Source organism: Anguilla anguilla, chromosome 9 (assembly GCF_013347855.1).
Source record: "Anguilla anguilla isolate fAngAng1 chromosome 9, fAngAng1.pri, whole genome shotgun sequence".
NCBI lineage: Eukaryota > Metazoa > Chordata > Actinopteri > Anguilliformes > Anguillidae > Anguilla > Anguilla anguilla.
In genome coordinates this window covers 29,901,610-29,923,498 of record NC_049209.1, presented here as the reverse complement: position 1 = coordinate 29,923,498, position 21,889 = coordinate 29,901,610, and the positions used below count along the sequence as shown (strand labels likewise).

Below are 21,889 nucleotides of genomic sequence, written 5' to 3'. Positions count from 1 at the left end.
GTCCTGGTCAAGATTTGTCTATAAGATAGTACACCTGTATGCCCCCTCTGTCTTTTACACGCTCACATTTCAAAACACTATAAATGGACATCAGAAAGATGAGAAGAGGATATTGCATATTAAAGGCCTTAGCAATGTTGTGGCTTTGGCACTCAAAAACCCATCAAACCCTGAGATCTGAGTTTGAGCTAACCTTTTTCCTATTAATTTCCTTTTTCCTCCACACATCAATTTGATAGAAAAAAGGAAATTCATCCTAATCCATTTAATACCATTGCTCATAGGAAATTCTTTTTTTTTTTCATAAAATACATTAACTAGATTCCAGGGCCTTTGAAATCCCCATATCATCGCATATCCACCACCATAATTCACAGTGGGGATTAGGTTCTGTTCCGTTGTATGACCATCCTTCTTTTTAAACCACCTTTGGTGTTCGTGGCCAATGAAGTTCTATTTTCACCTCATCTGAACGCAAGGTTCCAATCGAAGTTCCAATGACATTCAGCAAACACCAGGCGCTTAAGTTATTGGTTCGATGACCACAAAGCCTTTCAGGAATAAAAATAACTTGCCAGTCCATAAAGCCAAAAAAGGCACAGATTATTCCACATTAATTTTGCCGAGAAATAAAATCACTTTATTAATTCCTCAGGCAGACTTCATATTGCTGTCTTTGAATATTTCCCAATCACACCCAAAACCTCTAATACACAGGCTGACAACAGACTGACATTTTAGCCTGTCTCTTACTGTCAGCATTTCAAATTCTGTATGACCATATTTTCAGATAGAATCTATTACTCGTGCTGATTTATTTTCATATTCAAAGCTTCTTAAAAACAAACATTTCGAACACAATACAGAAAAAGTAAAAACAAAAAGGATTAAGATGTTACTCTCAAAACAATCTCCCCACGTCACCACACGCATCCTCCCACAAAGAGAAAACATGAAACGGGAACATTATGGTGCGTTACACAAATCTCTAAGCCAGGGCCACCCAACCCTGTTCCCAGAGGTCTACCATCCTGTAGGTTTTCATTTCAACCCCAGTTTGGCACACTTGATTCAACTAATTAGCAGCTCAACAAAATCTCTAGCTATTGAAGGCGTGCTTTGTTAGGGTCGGAGTGAAAACAAACAGAACAGCAGATCTTGAGTTGGGTGGCCCTGCTCCAACCTCTGCTTTCAGGGTTAAAGTAATCAACGTTAAGCCATTTTGGAAGAGAGCCACCAGGAACACAGGAAGCACCAATTCAACTTTGGAAAGCAACTAATGTTACATTTTAGCAGCAGGGTTTCTGTTCAAGTGAAATTGGTCATTAGAAAACATTTTTGTTTTTGTGCACCTTGCTAGATGGAAACAGCCTACATTACCTATAAATACATGAAAATTAACTTTAGAAGCATTTGACCGTAGTATTTTACTCCTCTGTAAGTTTGGAAAAACAAAGATGATGGCAAATGGAAATGTTTAAATTCACACACAATTCCACAGCCTGTTGACATCACAGGATACTAGTAAAGACACTGGCAAGACATTTAACAGGGAAAAAGCAAAACACTGTGCATCACAATGACCTGTCCAAAGGCGAGCATTCAGAAAGAAAAGAAAATGTCCAAAAACAGAGCCCTGCTGAACTCCATACTATTCACCAGAGCAGGACGCCTCGGCTGAGTCGGCCACTGAATTATGCAGCGAAGCTGTTAGGCTTAGAAGCAATTAAATTAAAACGGATCTGGATTTAAACACAAAGCATAAGCTGCAGAGCTGCTTAAAATCAGCTTATATTACCAATGCAGACATTTACATGTAGTAAATGAGTCATTCCATGGGGCCTAAAGTAATGACAGGCTACATTATAAAAACGGGGGAAGCTGCACATTTGCATTTCCAACATTACTTTTAACATGCCAAAGAAATGCAGAAATATCTTTGCTTTCATTAGACTCCCAATGGTGGTCTGGAGAAATCAGTCATCTATTGGTCAGCTTTGTGGCAATGCCGGCTCCCCACTGACAGCCGAACAGAAACCCACATCCCATTGGTCAGCTTTACAGAAATACTTGCTCTCCATTGGCCAGACTTAATGTCCACTCATTGTAGGAAGAGGGAAAACTCTAAAGCCGTCTGTAAAAATAGTACAAATGGACAACCATAGTCAACTCATCTCACATGTTTACCTTTCACGAGTTGCACCCAGATGTCAAACCACCCTGAAGCTGGTGAAAATTGAAGCCAATTACTGAAGCGGTCTAAATTAGGAATAGCAAAACGGGACAGATCAAATGGCACACCTTTACAACAAAAGTAAAAATGTAATAGTTTATTTCACTTGCAGCATCCTAAACATACAAAAGAAAAAAAAAAAATATTCAGGTGCAAATAAGTACAGAATTTCCATCAATGGCCATAACTCCATTCTTCAAATGTGATATTACAGCTAAAAAAAATTAATATTTATACGAAAATTATACCATATACATCCCTGCTGTGTCCATGATCACATCAGTGCAGGACAAAGATGAAGGACAAACCCAGAGCGATTCCAAAGACTGCAATTCTTCCTGTTCACAAACACTACCCAGACTCTCCAACAGAAAGTAAAGTTGCGACTGAAGTTGACAATACTGGTGCACGGCTCGCACGCCTACAGCCTAGATCTGTGCAATAAAACTCAGAATTGGGGAGGATCAAACTAAAACCTAAGAACCATGTAGTCAAACACCTTACAATTCTTTAAGAGGGGAAAAATAAAACATTTGCATATATACTGCAACCACTACCTCTTATTTAAATGCTTCCAGTTAACAGCCAGTAGAAAATTCAAGGGGGGGGGGGGGGGGGTGCGCGTTGTCAGGGAGACATGAGAGAGAGGTAGCTTGCTCAGGGCATACTTGCTTCAAACCCCATGGCTCACAGCTACTCTCCCTCAGTCACAGTACAGCCAGGAACAGAGTTCCCAAAAAAAAAAAACTAAACAAAAAAAGCCAAATACACAAATCAATTAATCATCATCCTCGTCATCATCATCATCCTCCTCGTCTTCCTCTTCATCTTCCTCGTCGTCATCGTCGTCATCATCGTGCACAGGCTTCTTCGTGGGCTTGGGGCCTGCCGCTGCCCCGCCTACTTTGCCTTTGCCCTTGTAATCTTCCACGTCCTGCAGAGGGAGACACGAGAGTGAGGAATGCCAAAGATCCGGAGCTTCGCCCCCCTCAGCCCACCCACCGCACCGCATAATTAATTATTCAACACTTCAAGGAGTAATCATACATTTGTAAGAACTCATTAAGTATTTTAATATCTAGGACACACTTAGGTTAGTGGAAGATGGCAGTGATTGAACTGCATGAATGTTCTATTGATCAGTTATGGATCAGCACCAATGTGTTTTCCAAACTCCCCCGGAACCAGGTGGGTGTGCTAGTTTGTTAAAGCTAATCTCAAAATCAGTTATGGCCAAAAGCATTGCTTAACTTAAAGAACTTGAATTTTTCTAGCCCCATTATATGGATTTTACACAATGCCATTTCAGACATTACAATTTGCAGTCTTGAACTGGAATGACAGTCAAGCCATATAAACCAATATTTTCCCTCTAAATATATAACCATCTCACAATGCCTCAAACAGTATCCGTTGTGTTACAGTTAAGCTGGCAAAGGCAAGCATGTGCTCATTATTGGTGATGGTCAGTAGTCATTACCTTCTTGTATTTGTCCTTCAACTTGTTGGCTTTGATCAGGTATGGCTGCTTACTGGAGTCGGTGAGATTGTTCCACATCTCACCCAGCCTCTTAGCCACATCCCCAATTCCCAGGCTGGGGTCTTGGGCCTTGATCTTGGGCCGCTGCTCGGAGGAAAACAGGAAGAAGCCGGAGCTGCAAGAGAGATTACAGTAGAGACCCACATCAGCATCAATGCAGCCAGGGCCAAACCACCATACACACATTCAGCCAACCCCTTTCCCGAAAGGAACCAGCAGCTACCGTGTCATCCATTGCAATAGGACCCCCTTTTACAGCATCTGTACATCACACATGGACAATATGTTCCTTAGTGAAGAAAGTCCAACAGATGCACACCATTCTACTCTGTGTTCTACAGAAAACCATAAAAAGAAAAGAGTAGGACAAGCCCTACTGGAAACTGGAGAGGGGCATCTACTGTGTGGCAAATAAAAACTTACGGAGGCCTTTTGGGAGCGTTGGGGTCCTTCTTCTTCTTGCCCCCCTTCTTCCCCCCAGGCATGTAGGTCATCATCTCCTGATCGTAGCGCACCTTGTCCTGCTTCGCCATGTCGTCGAACCTGGACTTCTCCTTCCCCGACATAGTCTGCGACACACAAGCACCGCCGTGCGGTTGTTAAGCTCCACCCATCCGAGCCCAGACACATGCGCCCACTGCTGCGCGTTAAGCTCCACTGGCTTTTCATCATGCACCACACTGACCATCTTCTTATTACTCAAAGGTGCCAAACAATGTCCAAAATGACAGTCAGCTTCTCCATAATTACACCCCAGGCCACCAGCCAAGATACTGAGACCCCATCCACTTCAAGGCACTCCACAGGCATCCTTTTCATACAAGGGCTGCCAGTTCAATTGCCTCTTAAATCTCTTTGAAAACTGCTCTTTAAATTGGTATAGAACACAGCTTACCAGAACTGGCAAATTTCCCTAAACCCATCCTTTCGGTATGCAACTGTTAATTTGTGCAAATCACTCCATTGTAAAATACTGCAGTCAGCACATTTTGCATAATGTTCAATGCAGTTTTCGCTAAAACTTGTTGCACACTTTAACCTTGTCGCTTTAACTGCTTGTAAAATGCCTTGAGACTTAAACAGTCCAGTTAAATAAAATGCACCAATTACTATCAAGGAAACTTAACGGAGTCCAATCCATGTGCCGAACTGATGCCTCCAACAGCCAAGTGAAAACATGGTCAGACGGTTTGAACATAAACATTTGGTGCAAAGTGTTTTCCTGACTGGATTGCCCCTCTATTACAAGACAAGGGCTGATGTTTCCTTCACAATCCAACAGCACCCAACAGTGCCTCCTCGACATGCACAAGTTATAATGTGCATGCAGACAAACCCATGCATCGATACAGCGCAAAACTCTAGGGTAATTATTAAATTTAACATAAGCTGAAATAAAAACGAGGGAGGGGAACATTTCCAGGCTAATCATTGGTTGCTCACCTTCCACCTGCCCGAGCACTTCTTGGAGAACTCTGAGAAGTTTATAGGGATGTCAGAATTCTTCTTCTTGTGCTCTTCGCGACAGACCTGGACAAAGAAGGCATAGGAAGACATCCTGCCCTTAGGCTTGCGTGGGTCACCTTTGGCCATTCTGATCAGGGGACCAAGTTTCTCTGGAGACTTATTTCAGCCGATTCCTGCAGGAAAGAAATGGTGTTTAAACAGTGTGCAATCAACACAGCGTCAGCATGCTAAACATATGGAGCCAAATATGTATGTTTTATGAATGCCAAAAAGGCAAATATTGCATGTCACAAAAACAAAAAAAAAAAAATTAAAAAAAAAAAAAAAAAACACAGGAAAACGAAAAATATTTTGATTTTATTTTGTTAAAAGTGCGGCTGTAGAGAATCACCTAGTGGAGCCCACCCCTAATCGATCATAAATTCACTACAGAATACACCCCACCACCCATACAAAAAATAAAATTATAATTTTCCACCAACCATAAACTACTTTTATTTTAGTCCCGAAACATTGGTAGCTACACAAACGTTTTTCCAAGAGAGGGGAAGACTGGCAAGCGGCACCGCTGCGAAATTGTAGGCAATGCATTCACAAGTCCGAGGACCTCAGTTTAAATTCGAAAGCATGAAAGAGGGTCATCAACACGAATTCTTCATCTTCCATTTTGTGAAATGCCTTCTCATGTGAGAAACTACCCTTTATTTTCAGCAAAATTACACATCGATTCCACCTTTTTAAAAACTGTAAAGTTTATAACCAAAGTTCACCAAAGCTCGCTCTTCCTCGGTGAGAGCATATAGCTTCTAATGGTGCGGACTACAGCGAGGAAGGGTAGCTAGCTGTTCTTAGCAATCGCTCTCCATTCATTAAAATGGCTCCTGCAAAGCTAGCGAGAGGGAGGCGTAGGGTGACTATGTAACAAAGCCACACTCACACCCCCTCCTCGGATTACAAAGGCCGTCCCGACAATACTTTCGCGTTATGAAAAATAAAACTATCCTATTCGGGTAATAGAAAGAATATTATTTTTATTCATAATTTTTTTCCCCAACGTCACGGTAAATGTAGACCATTTCACTTGTTTTTCTAAGTTGTAGCCTACGCCGCGCCGCTCGGTGCTTTGCGGTCTATAACAAAGACAGTGCGCCGGCCATGTCTGATACAAAGTCATTTGTGAGAAAACAAAGTTTCAAACGAACAGGTAAAGATCAGAAATGCGAATCTCTTTGCAACAAGACTTTAAACATAATCGATCTGGCAAGGAAACGAAACTGCTGGGCTCTTTTAATACCCTAGCAACTTACAAAACGAGTTATTAGTAGGCCTAAAATTTATGGGCCCCGTGCTGCGTGTTAGAACCGCTTGTCACTGGTTTAAATCGCCAGCCATTTTAATACACCGCGGCCTGACCATTTACTGAGAAAGTAAACATGTTTATCGAAATTTGTAACACAATTTACACCAATTATTTTCAGAACTCAATCACGACAGAAAATGAACATTATATGAAACACATGCAAAGAAAAAAAAAATCGAAGATAGGCTACAACACTGGCAAACTAAAAATGACCGTGTTGTTCGTTCGTTATCTGCAGCCAGCCAAATTCACCCAAATAGCGAGCGATGCTTACAACGACTGATACCAGATTTTCGTTCCCCTCTGCTTACACTACATTAAATATTATATCTAAAATATTAAAACGGAAATGAACGTTAGCCAACCACTGTAGCGACCTTGTACAACCCAGCTTGCAAACGCAGACACGGGCTCTAGTGAAACGATACGATTACTACCACAATAACAGATTTAACGTTAACTTACAACCACAAAAATAGCCGACACATCTCTTTACATTATCATTTCTTAGAAAATGTCAATAAAAAAAATTGTAAATAATATATAAATAGGGAATTAAACTATGTTTCTTGTGCGTCATGAAAACAAATCAACTACTTTAAGACTAATTTATAGTCCTAAATATTTTACTTTACACAGTTCCACGTACCTGTAATGCTCCTTCGTATGCACTCGCTCAAGGCTGGATTGTCTTCTCTTTAAAAGCTATGTACACAGCCTCGCGCTAGCTCAATACGAGACCGGCCTGATTGGCTAGTCGTGTTTCTGGTTTAAAACAGCCTCCACAACTACTGATTGGACAGAATTTCATACATATTCATAAAATATCGGCTACGATTGGGCGAAGTGAAGACAGACTTATCTGTCGTTCAAAAAGAGCCGACTAAAAAGTTGGTCAAAAACATAAACAAACGTTTAAAGGTCCACGAGAACATTTCACGCAAGCAGAGTCCAGCACGCTGCATTGTTATGACGCGCACGGACATGGTTTCAGTAGTCTACAAAGTTAAATAACTTGATGCTGATAAAGTGTCCTAATAATGATGTTCTTAATAATAATGTGCTTCATTGAAAAATAAAATTGAGTCGAATGTTGTTCATTTAGTGTGGAAATTCATAACTTTCTCGCTGGTTTGGGAATGTTGTTAGCCAGGTCAGGCACTAGCCTATTGCTCATATTAACCGGACGGATACACTTAGGTTTCTCCTACACAGCAAATCGTCCAGCATAAGAACCTCTGCTACGTTTATGTAATGGCATTTTAAAATATCGATAAAGAGTCACTGGACGAAAATGCAAAAGTGCGGAGTAGCACAAACACTAAGAACATCGGCTGCAGAAAACTACAGTACAAACTGGCTGTGTTGTCGTCTGACATCGACCTCTGGGATTTTCTTTGCAAATGACCTGCGAACAAAACCTGAAGACAAGGCAAATTTAAAGCAAATTTCACCATAATGCACTTCAAACAGCATTAATACATACACCGAAATACGAGCACAGACGTATTGTAATCTTAAATAGATTTTTTGTTTTATTACTAGTATTTTTTTGTTAATTTGATCATTCGAACTGGAGTAATACTTTCAAAGAAACATTCAAAGCCCTGCACCTGTAATGCCCTCCACCTTTTTGAAAAAGTCACATATTCAGATAGATTTCAGTAAATTACTGAAAACCCCCCACAGCTAATTACCACATATAACACTAATACATTTGATTTAGAATGAACAACAGGAACCACCTCTTCTGTACATAATAAAGTTTGAATCCACAGACATCCAGATGACTCACTCGAGGTCATGCTGTGTGGACTGAACATGCACTCAGCACTGTATCACAACAGCCAGCCCGACAGTGCTGAAGCATCTGAACGCCTGGTTGTACTGTGAGTGAACCAGTGATATTTGTAATCCCACCAGCCTCAGCATGGTAGGGTTTGCTCACCAGACTGAGTCAGAGATTAACCAGTTTAGTCAAATGCAGAGGAGCTGGGGCAAATTCTATTCTATCAGTGGCACTTGATTGTGACATCATTTCCTTCCTGGCATAGTCTGAGAGGAAGTAACAGGGGGAAACAGAACTGTTGAGGGTGACTCACATGGCTGGCTCTGTCTGGCTCCCTGCAAAACTAAACCGGCTCCCTGCTGGCAGATCCCTTTGAGTGCCCAATGAACTGTGGATCACTCACTTAAAATGGAACCTTAAAGCACACACACTCACTTTCCCACACTTTTGCAGTGATGTCTTGGCACACTCACATACCTACTGATAAACCCTTTAATTTATACAGTTCTCCTGTTTTTTCTACTGAGCGCATCTTTTTCATGTTGGGCATCTGAGGAGGGGGTAGAAGAGGAGATATTATGCTAGATTTTCTAGGAAGTTTTTTCGGTATATTTACCCCACACCTGTTTAGTTCATAGACGATGCTTTCCAGTTAAATGTAGAACGTGCCAGTCAGTGGATACAGCACTGTCAGCAGTTCTCCGCAGTTCAAACTGCATTCTGTGTCCCAGAAAGTGTCACCGTCAGCACTATATAAGCTGGTTATGGTTAAAAAGAAAAGACAGAAGTCTATTTATTTATTTAAACTGAAGTGTGTGACTGCAGCCTATGAAAAATATATCATCTTATATTTCAATATTTGTTATATTAAAGCGCGTGTAATGTCCTTGCTTCGGCACAGCTGAAAACCAGCCTTCCCTGGCAATAAGATACGCGAAAACCGGCGAGCCGGAGGACCCACCCAGTAGACTACTGCATCTGTTGCCGTGATCCCGTGTTTGTTACGTTTTCTCTCACTTCTCGTAGCTGGTGCTGCGGCTGCCGCTGTGTCTGGTTGTTGTGCTGTCGCTCGGATATTTTTCTCTTTGCAATATTCAATATAGTGGGAAAAAACGTAATATATAGTAAACAGCCGCCACATTTATCTGTATTACCTCAGAAAAAACAATCGGCACTATGGCCAAACGTCCTACGTGGTCTCTTTTGGTAATCTCTCTACTGGCTGTAACTGGTAAGTTTATGCGGGTGGTCGGCCACGCCGGGCCCAATCAGACTGAATAGAGTAACATATATGTGGGTTTTCGAACTTAAACAATGAAGTTAGCGGGACTGTTATATTTATTATGAAACCTACGGCCAGATTTTTGTTGTTGGGTCACCATGTATAGGCCTACTTGTTTGAAAATGTTTAGGCCTGTCTCTGAACAGAAAACATCTGCTCAGTCCATTGGTTCTTACGTAGTACGTAGAATAGTAGCTTACTGTTTCGCGGACAACCATTTTATTAATATCTACTCTGCGCGCAATATAATGTAGGCTGTAAAATTGTTTAGTGACTTTTGCCTGCAGCTATCCTGGAAAGTCGCATTAGTTCTACTTTTGACGCAGTCTTGTCTATTGGGAGTTAAATAGATTGAAATCATCGTTATGGTAGTGGCGCAAGTTCGGCGGTTTGTTGTTGCCAATTGACAACAGACCCCAAATGAGGTCTGACTCTGAAAGTCAACGCCTATGCCTGCCTTGAGCAAAAGCATTGGCGGGCAGTGTTTTCGCAATGCGGACCCCAACATCGCGGGTTCTAATTAAAATCTGCGATTACTTTATAGCAAAAACAATTCCTTGACCATTGCTATTCACGAGTGAGAAATGTGGCGCGCGTATCAGACATTATTTACTTGTACACAAATGACTTGAATATTCAGATTCCTCAGTGAAATTATGGAGTTCATCTGTTTTAAAGTAATTCATGTAGAATACTGGAAGTTGTATGGAATGGATGGGATGCATTTCCTCCGTATTTTATGTCACTTCAAAACAATCCTATGACATCAAACATGCACCACCGCTTAGTCGTAGTTATAACTGTAACACTTACTTGTAATATACAGTATGCAGGTCCTTGATCTCTTGATAGGTAAACAGCCACAAACCAATACTTAGAAAGGTAAAAAGTTTATTACTGACAAAATTGTGTAAAAATACTTAAGAGGCAAATTGGATACAAAAGAAACAAATGACAATGGTATCTGAGCCATGCGCTTTCTACTGTCTCTTTAAGATAGATCAATGCAAGCCTCACATAAATTAGAAAGTGGTTTAAATAGGTAATACCGTATCGCAAGGAGAGTAAAAGTGCACCAGTGCTATCGGTTTACAAAATATAAATTGAAGTTTGACCCATCGGCATCGACACAGTGAGACTAAAGCAGCGGCATACACACACAGTCTGTAGGCACACAAAGAAACAACATTAACACAATTAACAATAGTTAAAATCACAGGTCTATAAAGTGCGCTCAGCATAATTATCATCAGTGTAAGCATAATTCAAATACTACGAAATACAAAAATACAATACATGTATTGCGCCACGACAACCCTAACACATTAGCCGTCTGACCCGCGACCAACAGCATTCAGGCTCTACAGTTGAACAGTGAGGTATTAGTTACATTCTAACATCGTATCGCATCATTACATGAAACATCGTAAGCCAAAGGAATCAAACATTTGAATTAGTATAAAACAAATAAACATTTAAATTAAAATACCTGTGTAGCGTCAGCTTACGCATACCCTGCCTGTCCATCAACATAACCAATTAAGGTTTGTCTGCCTATAAACTGAACGCTTGATCAGTTCATATAACCATCACAGAAATATGAGCGATTGCAATTGCAATATTAGTTTAAAAGCGTACAATACTCACTCGCCATAGGCCTACACGAGATGCACCAGCGCGGCAAACACAGCGTCTCAGTCAAACAAAAGAGAGAATACGCCTTCATCATGGAAGGCGAATATCATAGGTGCACAGGTGTAGCTCACCTTAAGCTGCCTACCTGACAACAGGACCTTCTTCTTCTTTGGTTTTTAAAGGTTGGCAAACTTAAATAAGTGCATTATCGCCACCTATTGCTACCTAGCTTAGTTTTTTCAAACAATAAATAAAACAGCAGCCCAACCCTCCCATATCTGATTCACGATTCTTTATTTCCCTATATCCCTGGCGTCTGACTCCCTCCAAACCCTTTCGCCAAAATTCCCTGTATTTCATCCCCCTTCACATCCGTTATTCCCAAAATCTCTTTCGCTGCGTCCACCACCATCTTGATCCTCTCTGATTTTGTTTCTATTTCACTTGCACAATTGATCACCATCGTTATAAATGCCAAGAACCTTCTTCTCTCCATATACATTATTTCTCTATCACATCTCACTTGATCTTTTCCCTCTGTTTCAGTTTGATTCTGTTCCTTCCTCACAGTTGCGATTTCTGCCCTCACTCTCTGTTATTTTGTTCTGCACTCGTCTTCTTTCTATCTCACTTCCTTCTTTCACACTGTTTTGCCCCCACTTCATGACTTCCCCCACAGTGAAAACATATTGCCTGGTCTCTAGACACCGTTCACTCCTCGTCTGAACACCCATCTTTCCCACACCTTCTGCACCTGTGATCTCTTCTACAAACTGCTGCCACATGTCCATAATCCTGACACCAGTAACACCTCAGTGGAACCCTTTCATATGCCCTCACCCGGTAACTAGCATAGTCTAAATAAATCCTCTCCGGTAGTTCTGCTTCGAATTCTAATAGTATTGATCCACTTTCTTGTTCTTTCCCATCCCGATAACTTTTCGTTTTCCTCGCCCCGAAAACTCCCTCCACCTCCTAGAAATAGTCAGCATCTACCGACTCCGGGACGCCACTGATCACCCCTTACGTAGCGCTCTTTCATTCATTAAAAAAACAAATAACTTCTATCAGTCCAAATCTTTTAATTTTAAGTGCTTTATCCCTCAGTCTCTTTGACTGACACTCTATGATTATAATTCCCCCCCTGGTTACCCTCACTGCCCTAACTTCCCCAATCTCCTCCTTTACGAATCTCCCTATTTCTTGGACGTCATTAAAAACGCCATTAGCTTCCCATCCACACCCGGGCTTCACCTTCATTCCTGCTACATATTTCTCATCTTTCTTTTCATTTTCAATTCCTTTTTTCCTTTTCTTATTTGCTCCTTCTTCCACTTCGCACTCCATTTTCCTCAACCGTTCGTTTGCTTAGACCCAATATGTCTACAATGACTGTGAGTGCTATGATCGTTCATCAGTCGTTCCAGTTCTTTGAAGTTCTTAGCCACCACAAAGCCTCGATCTCCGACACAATGGGATGAATATTAGTTCCACCTTACTACATGATGTCTGTTTTAACACTGTCCTCCTTCTCCTGCCAAACCCACCGCTGGTGTGTTTGGCCAAAAAGCTGAATTTTGGTCTCATTTGACTAGGACTTGTCAAAGATTCCCCCACCACCAGTCTCATTAAACACTATAGATGACTCAGTAGTTTTTGTAATAGTTTTTTCTTTCTGAAGGGAGAGTACAAAAAGTTCCTGAAAACCAGGTGGCAATAATTATAACTCCTATTGTTTCGGGAAATAAAAATGTTGCTTGTTAAAAATGTGCTCTTTGATCTCCACTCTCTGATTAGTATAAAATGATGCATTTTCCCCATTTTACAGATTATTACCATTGTTGTCTATTTTAGACAGCATTTTATTTTGCTCATCTTTATCAATGGCGTCAATAAATGTTTGCAGTCAATAACTGTATAAGGATAACTTCATTATAGCTATAAACGTCAGTGCGAGTCTCCAGCTTGGGCAGGGGTCTGCAACCCTGGAGAGGCACATTTTGTTACTCTGCACTTAATCTGTTAGAGCACTTGATTACACAGTTAACTCACCTCACCAGGTTACTTGGGTCTGAACTGGTGCTGATTTCAAGGTGAAACCAAAAACCAGCAGTGCTTGTGGCTCTCTGGGACCAGGGTAGCAAACCCCTGAGCTGGAGCCTCCTCCTTCTCCTCAAATGATATTAAGGAATTAAACACCTTTCATGTATTTCAGCCCTGTCCCAGGATTTAGACCTTTTTGATGCCCTGGACGATGGTCCCACTAAATCACGTACGTACCTCCACTGTACACTGGTTCTGCATTGATGATAGGGAAATTACTACCAATTGTGAGGACCTGTACAGCAGTACTGCATGGACAGTTTGTCCGAAGAGAGCACCAGTAGTTTAACACCAGCAGCTTGACACTTTCATAAACACTGAGCCAGGACAGCAGTTCTGAGTTGTTATTTTGGCTTGGTTGGTGATTAATTTGGTTTTATTTTGCCACAGCGCCTGCCAAACCCAAACCTGCGCCAGCAGGACCAGCTGGAGGAAAAGGTCTGAGTTTCCTTGCTTTTCTGTGTGACGGAGCTGGGGTGTCTAACACTGTTCTGTACAGTACTGTGTGCTGTGCGCTGATCTTGATGTTGTAGCTCGTTGTCATGCCTCCTAGTTTGACTTACCATAATCTTTGACCTGGGCTATGCTTACTGTGTTAACTGGACTTACTGTGTTCATGGCTATGAATAACTGTTACATAACGAGTATTGTACCTTATCAGACCTGTGTTCTGTAGTTGTTCGAATGACCTTCAGTATGCACTTATTGTTTATCAGTTTGGATGAAAGCTAATAAATGTAATGTAATGTGTCTATACATTTCATTTATACTGTGTGCTCTGTTGTGCGATGTGTGTGACATTATGTATGCACTGAGCACTCAAAAATACACCTGATATTCATGGCTCACAGTTAATTTGTTTCATTTTAATAGTTGCTCCTGAGTGCTGTTAAGATTGTGAGCTCAGAATAAAAAATAATTGACACTGAACATTATTTAGCGTTTTTTAAATATGTAATCTCTGCATGAGACAATGACTTTACAAAAATGACATAATTACTGAACAATTTAATATGAATAATATTTCATAAAATGAAAATAATATGTATTCTGACACATCTGTTACTACTACCATTAATAAGGATAATATAATGATAAGATTATGATACTGCGTTAACATTCTGTGTGAAACATTGGTTTAAACAGTTGTAGAGCAAGATGTGTCTGTTCTGCAGATTCGGACATCTACGACCTTCTTGATTTTGATGCGAAACCCACCACCAAACCCCCAAGAAGGCTGCCGACCAAAGCTCCATTCCGACCCAGACCAAAACCCAAACCTGGTAAGAGATTTTGTGTGTGTGTGTGTGTGTGTGTGTGTTTGTCTGCATGCACGCACTTGTGTCTGATTTCTTTAACTCCTTTACAGCTGCAGATGACTTTGACCTGAGTGATGCCCTGGACCCGAAGAATGACATACCGGGAGGAAAAGACAAGGGTGGAAAAGGTGTGTATGTGACTAACCCAGACATCAGGGGGTGCTGTGGCAGGGTGGGTTTGATAAAATATAATAGTGAGTATTGTAACTTGTAAATGCTTCATTCCATTTAAATAGCAGTATTATGGCAGTATACCCACGGCAGTATTATTTGACTAGACTCTTGCATTTTTCGCCTGGCAGCGATGATTTCAAATGGTTATTCAGTGATGACTCCTATAACATCCTATATCATTCCTATAACGTCCTGAGAATGGGCAAAAAAGATTAAGTATTTATATTTTTAACATAATACAAGTATCTTGGATGACAAAAATGTGTTGCAGTGAAAATATTTTCAAAAATATTATTTATTTTCCTTTTATGGAATTTACCATGTAGTGTACATTTCACTATGGTAGAATATATTATTCTTGAGATTAAGACCAGAGACTTGTGTCCCCTACAGGGGACAAAAATGAATTGGCAGGTCTTAGGATATTATATTAGGTTTTTCTTATCAGTTGACCATAATTGGAAATATTTAGAAATATTGTGTAAGAAAATAATGTTTGGACCAGAGTAAAGTGCAACTCATCAAAAATGCCAGGTTGAATGCCCTCTAAATGAATGCTTATTTCAGGGGTACGAAGGGGATTGTTGATAGGGTTTGTATCTGTGCCAGTCAAAGAACCACCTGCTGGTGGAATTGGTGAATAGCAGGTTGTGTATCACCACACTACATTATCGTGTAAACCTACTAATGAGTCGCTCAGCTCAGAATATTTTATGGGGCTGATGTGTGGCTCTGTTTGCCAAGACACTGGGATCTGCAGTGCAGTATCACGCATCTGCGTTTGCAACTCCACAGAGTGGCACATGATTGGCTGTAATGTGTGTCTTCATCTCAATGCTCACTGCCATGGTTGGCTGGTTGACTGGTCTCCTGTAGTTTCTTGTGCAACAGCTGGATGGTGAAGTACACACCTCCAGCGCAATGGCTGCACAGCTCAGCCGGTGGACCACAGAGCGAAGTGTGGCTGGCGCTTAAAAGGGAGCTGTGTGCTGGTGTGCCCTCCTGCTGATTAATGGAAGACATTACAGCAGTTAGGCAAGGCCCTGAGTACAACTGGGCATTCAAAATTAGGAGGGGGGGAAATGGGAAAATGAAATAAAGAAATCAGAAAAGGGTTCACGCGGCCACAGGAGAGCTAGGTAGAGGGAGAGCTTGGGAGTGAGTGGAGGGAGAGTTTGGGAGTGAGTGGAGGGAGAGTTTGGGAGTGATCGGCCCAGCTTAGGAGTGATTGGTGGAAGAGCTTGGGAGTGATTGGAGGGAGAGCCTGGGAGTGGTTGGTGGGAGAGCTTGGGAGTGATTGGTGGGAGAGCTTGGGAGTGATTGGAGGGAGAGCTTAGGAGTGATTGGTGGAAGAGCTTGGGAGTGATTGGAGGGAGAGCTTGGGAGTGGTTGGTGGGAGAGCTTGGGAGTGATTGGAGGGAGAGCTTAGGAGTGATTGGTGGAAGAGCTTGGGAGTGATTGGAGGGAGAGCTTGGGAGTGGTTGGTGGGAGAGCTTGGGAGTGATTGGAGGGAGAGCTTAGGAGTGATTGGTGGAAGAGCTTGGGAGTGATTGGAGGGAGGGCTTGGGAGTGATTGGTGGGAGAGCTTGGGAGTGATTGGCCCAGCTTGGAAGTGATTGGAGGGAGAGCTTGGGAGTGATTGGTGGGAGAGCTTGGGAGTGATTGGCCCAGCTTGGAAGTGATTGGAGGGAGAGCTTGGGAGTGATTGGCCCAGCTTGGGAGTTATTGGCGGGAGAGCTTGGGAGTGATTGGACCAGCTTGGGAGTTATTGGCGGGAGAGCTTGGGAGTGATTGGTGGTGTGTGACGGTGTGTCGTGTGCTCGTCAGATAAAGATTTTGGAGGATTGGGCAGGGTCCAGGGGAGCCCCCAAGGCACTGGAAGTGTCAGCGGTAAGGAGGTGCATCCAGACAATGATGAGGCCTGCGTGTGTCCTGGTCCTCTGTCCTGTGGAGAACTCTGTCCTGCATGAGCTCAGCCAGTGTGGACTAGACGCCAAGCTTAGCAGCGCTGCATCTGAACCGCATCGTTTGGGTTTGTTTGACTGGAGTTTGAAGGCATGAATCAGAGCAAGGTCTCTTTGACTGACCAGTGACCCCCCTCCCCCCCAGTGCCCCGCTATGGGATTCAGGCCTGTGGAGAGTTTTGAGGTAGTGGCCGTTGCTTCAGGGTGGTTGCCAAATGGCGATCTCCAACGAAATCTCTTTTGTTGCGTGCAGTGATCCCTTAATAAGTGCAATGTCTGTTTGAGTGTCTTACTGAGAAGAGGTGGCAATGTTTATATTTGGGTTTATTGAATATAGATTATGTTAGGTGTGTATGAGAGTGTTTGATGCAGGCTAACATTTATTCATCCTTATTTATACGTATCTTAAACAGGAATGAATTATCCATTTTGACTGGGTTCTTGTGCCTGACATACTTATGCATCTCCCCAGCTTGGCTGATAATTATTTTTAATATGTGGCTTTTGGATCATTGTATTTCTTTTTGAGAAGAGACCATGGAACATTTACATGTGTGAGTAAACGTGTATGATCATATCTTTTATATTTATTAGCAATAAGAACATTCCAGATTAATCTGCCTGTGATTTTTAAAATAGTTTTTAAATAAGAGCCCCCTATGGTGATGCTACCCCCCCTCCCCCCATCCACATACGCAGTCTTACTCATACACAGATCCACAAGCATATGTGTGCATACAAGCACACTGCAGTCAGACACACCCACTGATTCCCCCTGCTCTATCCCACAGGTAATGAATTTTCAGATGGTGACCTCTTGGACATCCTGGGCGACAATGACTACAAACCCGATAAAGGCAAAGGTTGTGCAGCCTTGTGTGTGTGTGTGTGTGTGTGTGTGCGCGCGCGCGCACCTGGGTGTGCATGAGCACCTTTGTGTGTGTCTGCCTCTGTATATGTGGCCAACAGATGACTGTGTATTAGTCTACATGTAAAATCTGGGAAGGCTATTGTTGAAGAGTAGCAGCACTTGCAAAGCGGATATGTATTGGCACAGTCCTGAAAGTAGAGTGGGTTTGAGGGTCCCTGTGTAAGTAGCATTCTGACCCCCATCTCTGTTTTTCTGTTCTACAGGGGCACGAGGAGGGGGTGGGAATATCCCTGCTGATAATTCGAACAATGGTAAGGACTGACTTCTGCACTGTGATCATGTCTGAGGAAGGACATTATTATTATTATTATTATTACTACTACTACTACTATTACTATTACTGGGGCCTCTCTCCTGCAGACAACACAGCCGAGGCGGGCACAGTTGCGGGCATTGCCAGTGCTATTGCCATGGCGTTGGTTGGTGCAGTCAGCAGTTACATATCCTACCAGAAGAAGAAGTTGTGCTTCAGTATCCAGCGTAAGAGCACACAGATACACACACATACACACGCGCACACACACACACACACACACTGACCCCTCATTTCCTGGCTTTCCTGTACAGCAAATGTGAATTCGGAGTACGTGAAGGCTGAGAATCCGGAATCGGTCATTTTCCAGGAGCCACCAGGTACATATCCGAGAGTTAGTTGCACACTATATGCACAATTGTTGGGTTTTTTTGTGCAGATTGCAGATGTGCATTTTTTGCCAGATTACACTATGTGTAGTGTATGTAGTGTGTCATCACACAAGGATGAGGCAGTGTGTGTATAATTATGAGGAGTAATACACAGTATGTGTATGATTGTTAGACTGACAACGCAGTATGTGTAATTGTCAAGAGGAGTTCAGCAGTGTGTGTAGTTGTTAGACTGACTACAAAGTGTGTGTGATTATTAGGAAGATTATACAGTCTGTCTGTTTGACTCCCTTTACCTGAAAACTTCTGTGTTTCTTTTAGTTCAGGAGACAAAGTTACAGCCCCCCAACGCCGAGCCCCCCCAGCACTGAAGAGGCGCTGTAACGTCACAAACGCCTCCGACAGTGAGCTTGCGCTTGGCACCCGACACCTACTGCAGTCCTCAACCCCCCCCCACCCCTCCAAAACTTCTGCAAACCCACCCACCTCAAACCCCACTGCTTTCCCTCCCAGCAGACTGCATTGATGCTTGTGGTCACCTGACGGTTTTGCCACATTTGCACCTGTTTTTCTGACTGTTTACATTGTTTGTTTGAAGCGATTTCATTGAAAATGAAGGCAAAGTAATTATTTATGGTTGGAGACTGGATGCTGTGTTGCATACGCAGGCTGTCCCCCCCCACCCCCCCTTGATGCCTGGGGGGGTGGGGTGGAATGGCTGCCGTAGATGTTTGGATTTTATATTCCTGGAAAAAGCAGAATTCTGTTAGATGGAGGCAAATTGTGTGTCGGTGGTCCCAAATCAGAAAGTGTCGGATGTTTTCGTTTGAAAAGGGAAAGGTGTGCATTGCTGACTGATACGTTTTTAAATGACAGTGGCTTTGTGATCTAACAGTGTTCCAACTAGTGAGTGGTTCAAATAATTAAAATTATAAGAAGAAGGAGGGCATTTTGGGTACAAAACTGCACGTAAAACATCAGCAATGAAGCACAGTGCCTAGATGTTAGCATACAAACAATCAGAGACAATCGTGTAAATGTCAGCGAAGCTTTTACTGGTTTGATTGCATTGGAAATGCCTAACTCTCATATGAGCTGCAGTAAGAAATGCCACTGTCAAGGAGCTATACTTGTGGTCACAGAGTTGTGGGTTAAAATCCTGCATATGGCCCCGCCTCAAAATCTATGAGAAAACATTTTCTGAGATGGATGATAACATTTTATTTCAGTATTAGTTCAGTGAGTTAACGCTTCTTTTTGTATTTTTCGAATGACCTTCATCTCACTAGAACGGTGAGCCGAGAACGGACTTCTCATTTACAGTAACGTTGCGTGGCACACCACATCATTTCACTGTGTTTGCATTGGTCATAGAATCATGAAGATGAATAACCTACTATACATTTCATTTTGCCCATTGCTGCCTTTACCTGTGCTGCCTAACCTAATTGTTTTTACATGGTCTGAATGTGTTCTTTCATTATATAGTTATATGTCCCAAACTCCCTGACATTACTTCCTGAACCCGTTACTCAAATCACGGCCCTGGTCGAAGAACTGCTGGTTTTCCACCCTCCTTTTACCTGGGAGTCAGGTGTGAATACAGTCTGGCCAATCAGTAGCACTAATTGCTCAGTTAATTACCTGGGGGGAAAGAAAACCAGGGCCGGATTTTGATTCAAGGTCCAAATTTGAGTATCCATGCCCTAAACCTTTAAGCCTCCAACCCTGCTGCAGCTTTGAGGGGAGCTGACTGAAGCCTATGGAAATCACTGCCATGTGCTGATTATATATTTGTTCCTGGCAGGGGAGAGATTGGACAGGAAGTACTGGGCTGCGTTTGAATATCATAAATCGGGGCTGCCCAACCCTGTTCCTGGAGATCTGCCGTCCTGTTTTCTTTACAACCTTAGCAAAGGACACCTCATTCACAGTGAGAGACCTCCTTGAGCTACTGAAATTGGTAGAATTAGGTGTGCCAAATAATGGTTGAAATGAAAACCTACAGGAAATTAACAGGGTTGGGCAGTCCTGCCATAGAAGCATCCTTCCTATCTTCTAGTCTCTTTGGGGTCTGGAAGGGGTTAACAATAATAGCAGTAGACAAAATTAGGAAATATGCTCACTCCCCTCAGTTGAAGAATAATAAGGGAGTGGGAAAAATAATTCAGGGGATAAGCAGAAGGAATGAAGGAAGGGTACATTTGGCATATTTCACAATGACTATCAATCATAATGTGCCATAGATAATCAAATTAATAAAATTAAAATCCTATTTGTGAGAAATTTCGAGCAATTACTAAATACAAGTACCGTAATGTTCATTCCATCAGTCTTTCAATGAAATTGTATTTAAGCAATGGATTTGGACTATGGGATTGGACTAATTAATTTACAGTGGAATTGACACAAGGTGTAAAATCAGGTTCATTAACAGAGTAAGAGCATGCGGTGCTGCAGTTTTCAATATTCAGGAATGATGTTGCCTCAAAGTGATGCGAGTGAAAAAGTGTTACGTGTCTGAATTCTTTCAAGAACTTTCTTCTGTTGTTGTTTTTGTCCACTTTCCTCCTTCACTTCCTTGTGATGCTTAAAGAAGGAATAAACTAAATGAAGCAAAGTGAAGAAATGAGGAAAACATGAAGTTTTGAAATGCAGCTTTAATTACCAGGAAGTTATATCACCATTCAGCTTGGGGATTCCAGCTAGTATAAAAAGAAACCTAAAAAGCAGGAGTGACTTGCATTGACAATGTTGCAATGTATTCGATTGTGTGAAAAGTAAACAAGATTTTCCACATAGCTGTGCAGTATACCAAAATTACTAAGATGTACTAACAGTACATTAAATGCCTGTTCTCTGTCATAACTAATGTGTGAGAGTTAGCAAACTGAATAAAGTGGTACCATTTTAATTCTTGGGATGATTTTTTTTTCTTCTTAAATCCATGCACTGAATAAGACGCATTACATTCTCACAGTACTGGGGCAAGATTCACTAAATAAAGGTCAAGCCCTGAAGTTGCTTATACACTCAACCACAGACATACATCCACATGATTCAATCAGTCAGTCTTCATATAGCACACATTATACACAGGTCTGCAATGTGCTTCACAATAAAACAAAAGCAGAAAAATAAAAGAACTTGGTTGAAGTATTTAAGACTTTAAACCAAGATACAATAAAACAAGACAAAAACACATAAATGCAGGACGAAGCATCTTAATTGAAGAAAAGGCTTTTGTTCCAAGTTTTTGTTTAGAGCAGTGGTAACCTAGCCTGCTCCTGGAGATCTACCATCCATTTTCAATTTAACCCTAATTTCACACACCTTAACTTACCAGCTCAGCAAGATCTATAGCTGTTGAATGAGTTGTGCGTTGTTAGGATTAGAGTGAAAACATAAAGGATGGTGGATGTCCAGGAACAGGGTTGGTTACCACTG

The 21,889-nt window shown here is 41.9% G+C and overlaps 2 protein-coding genes across 2 annotated transcripts; one reads left to right on the top strand and one right to left on the bottom strand.

The window, feature by feature from the left end:
• Positions 1-613: 613 nt before the first annotated feature.
• On the bottom strand, positions 614-7,379 carry hmgb3b (high mobility group box 3b). The gene is made up of 5 exons (XM_035431962.1): positions 7,250-7,379; positions 5,217-5,413; positions 4,197-4,342; positions 3,714-3,888; positions 614-3,167 (listed from the first exon to the last, which is right to left on the bottom strand). Exons 2-5 carry the CDS (start codon positions 5,364-5,366, stop codon positions 3,012-3,014), a joined length of 627 nt encoding a protein of 208 aa, XP_035287853.1. The 5' UTR covers positions 5,367-5,413; positions 7,250-7,379; the 3' UTR covers positions 614-3,011.
• Positions 7,380-9,377: 1,998 nt separating this feature from the next.
• On the top strand, positions 9,378-21,356 carry LOC118235009 (CD99 antigen-like protein 2). Its single transcript, XM_035431960.1, has 10 exons — positions 9,378-9,620; positions 13,522-13,578; positions 13,800-13,847; positions 14,585-14,692; positions 14,779-14,856; positions 17,658-17,729; positions 18,001-18,048; positions 18,158-18,277; positions 18,365-18,430; positions 18,764-21,356. The coding sequence occupies exons 1-10, from the start codon at positions 9,566-9,568 to the stop codon at positions 18,811-18,813; spliced, it is 702 nt and encodes a 233-aa protein (XP_035287851.1). The 5' UTR covers positions 9,378-9,565; the 3' UTR covers positions 18,814-21,356.
• Positions 21,357-21,889: the final 533 nt, after the last annotated feature.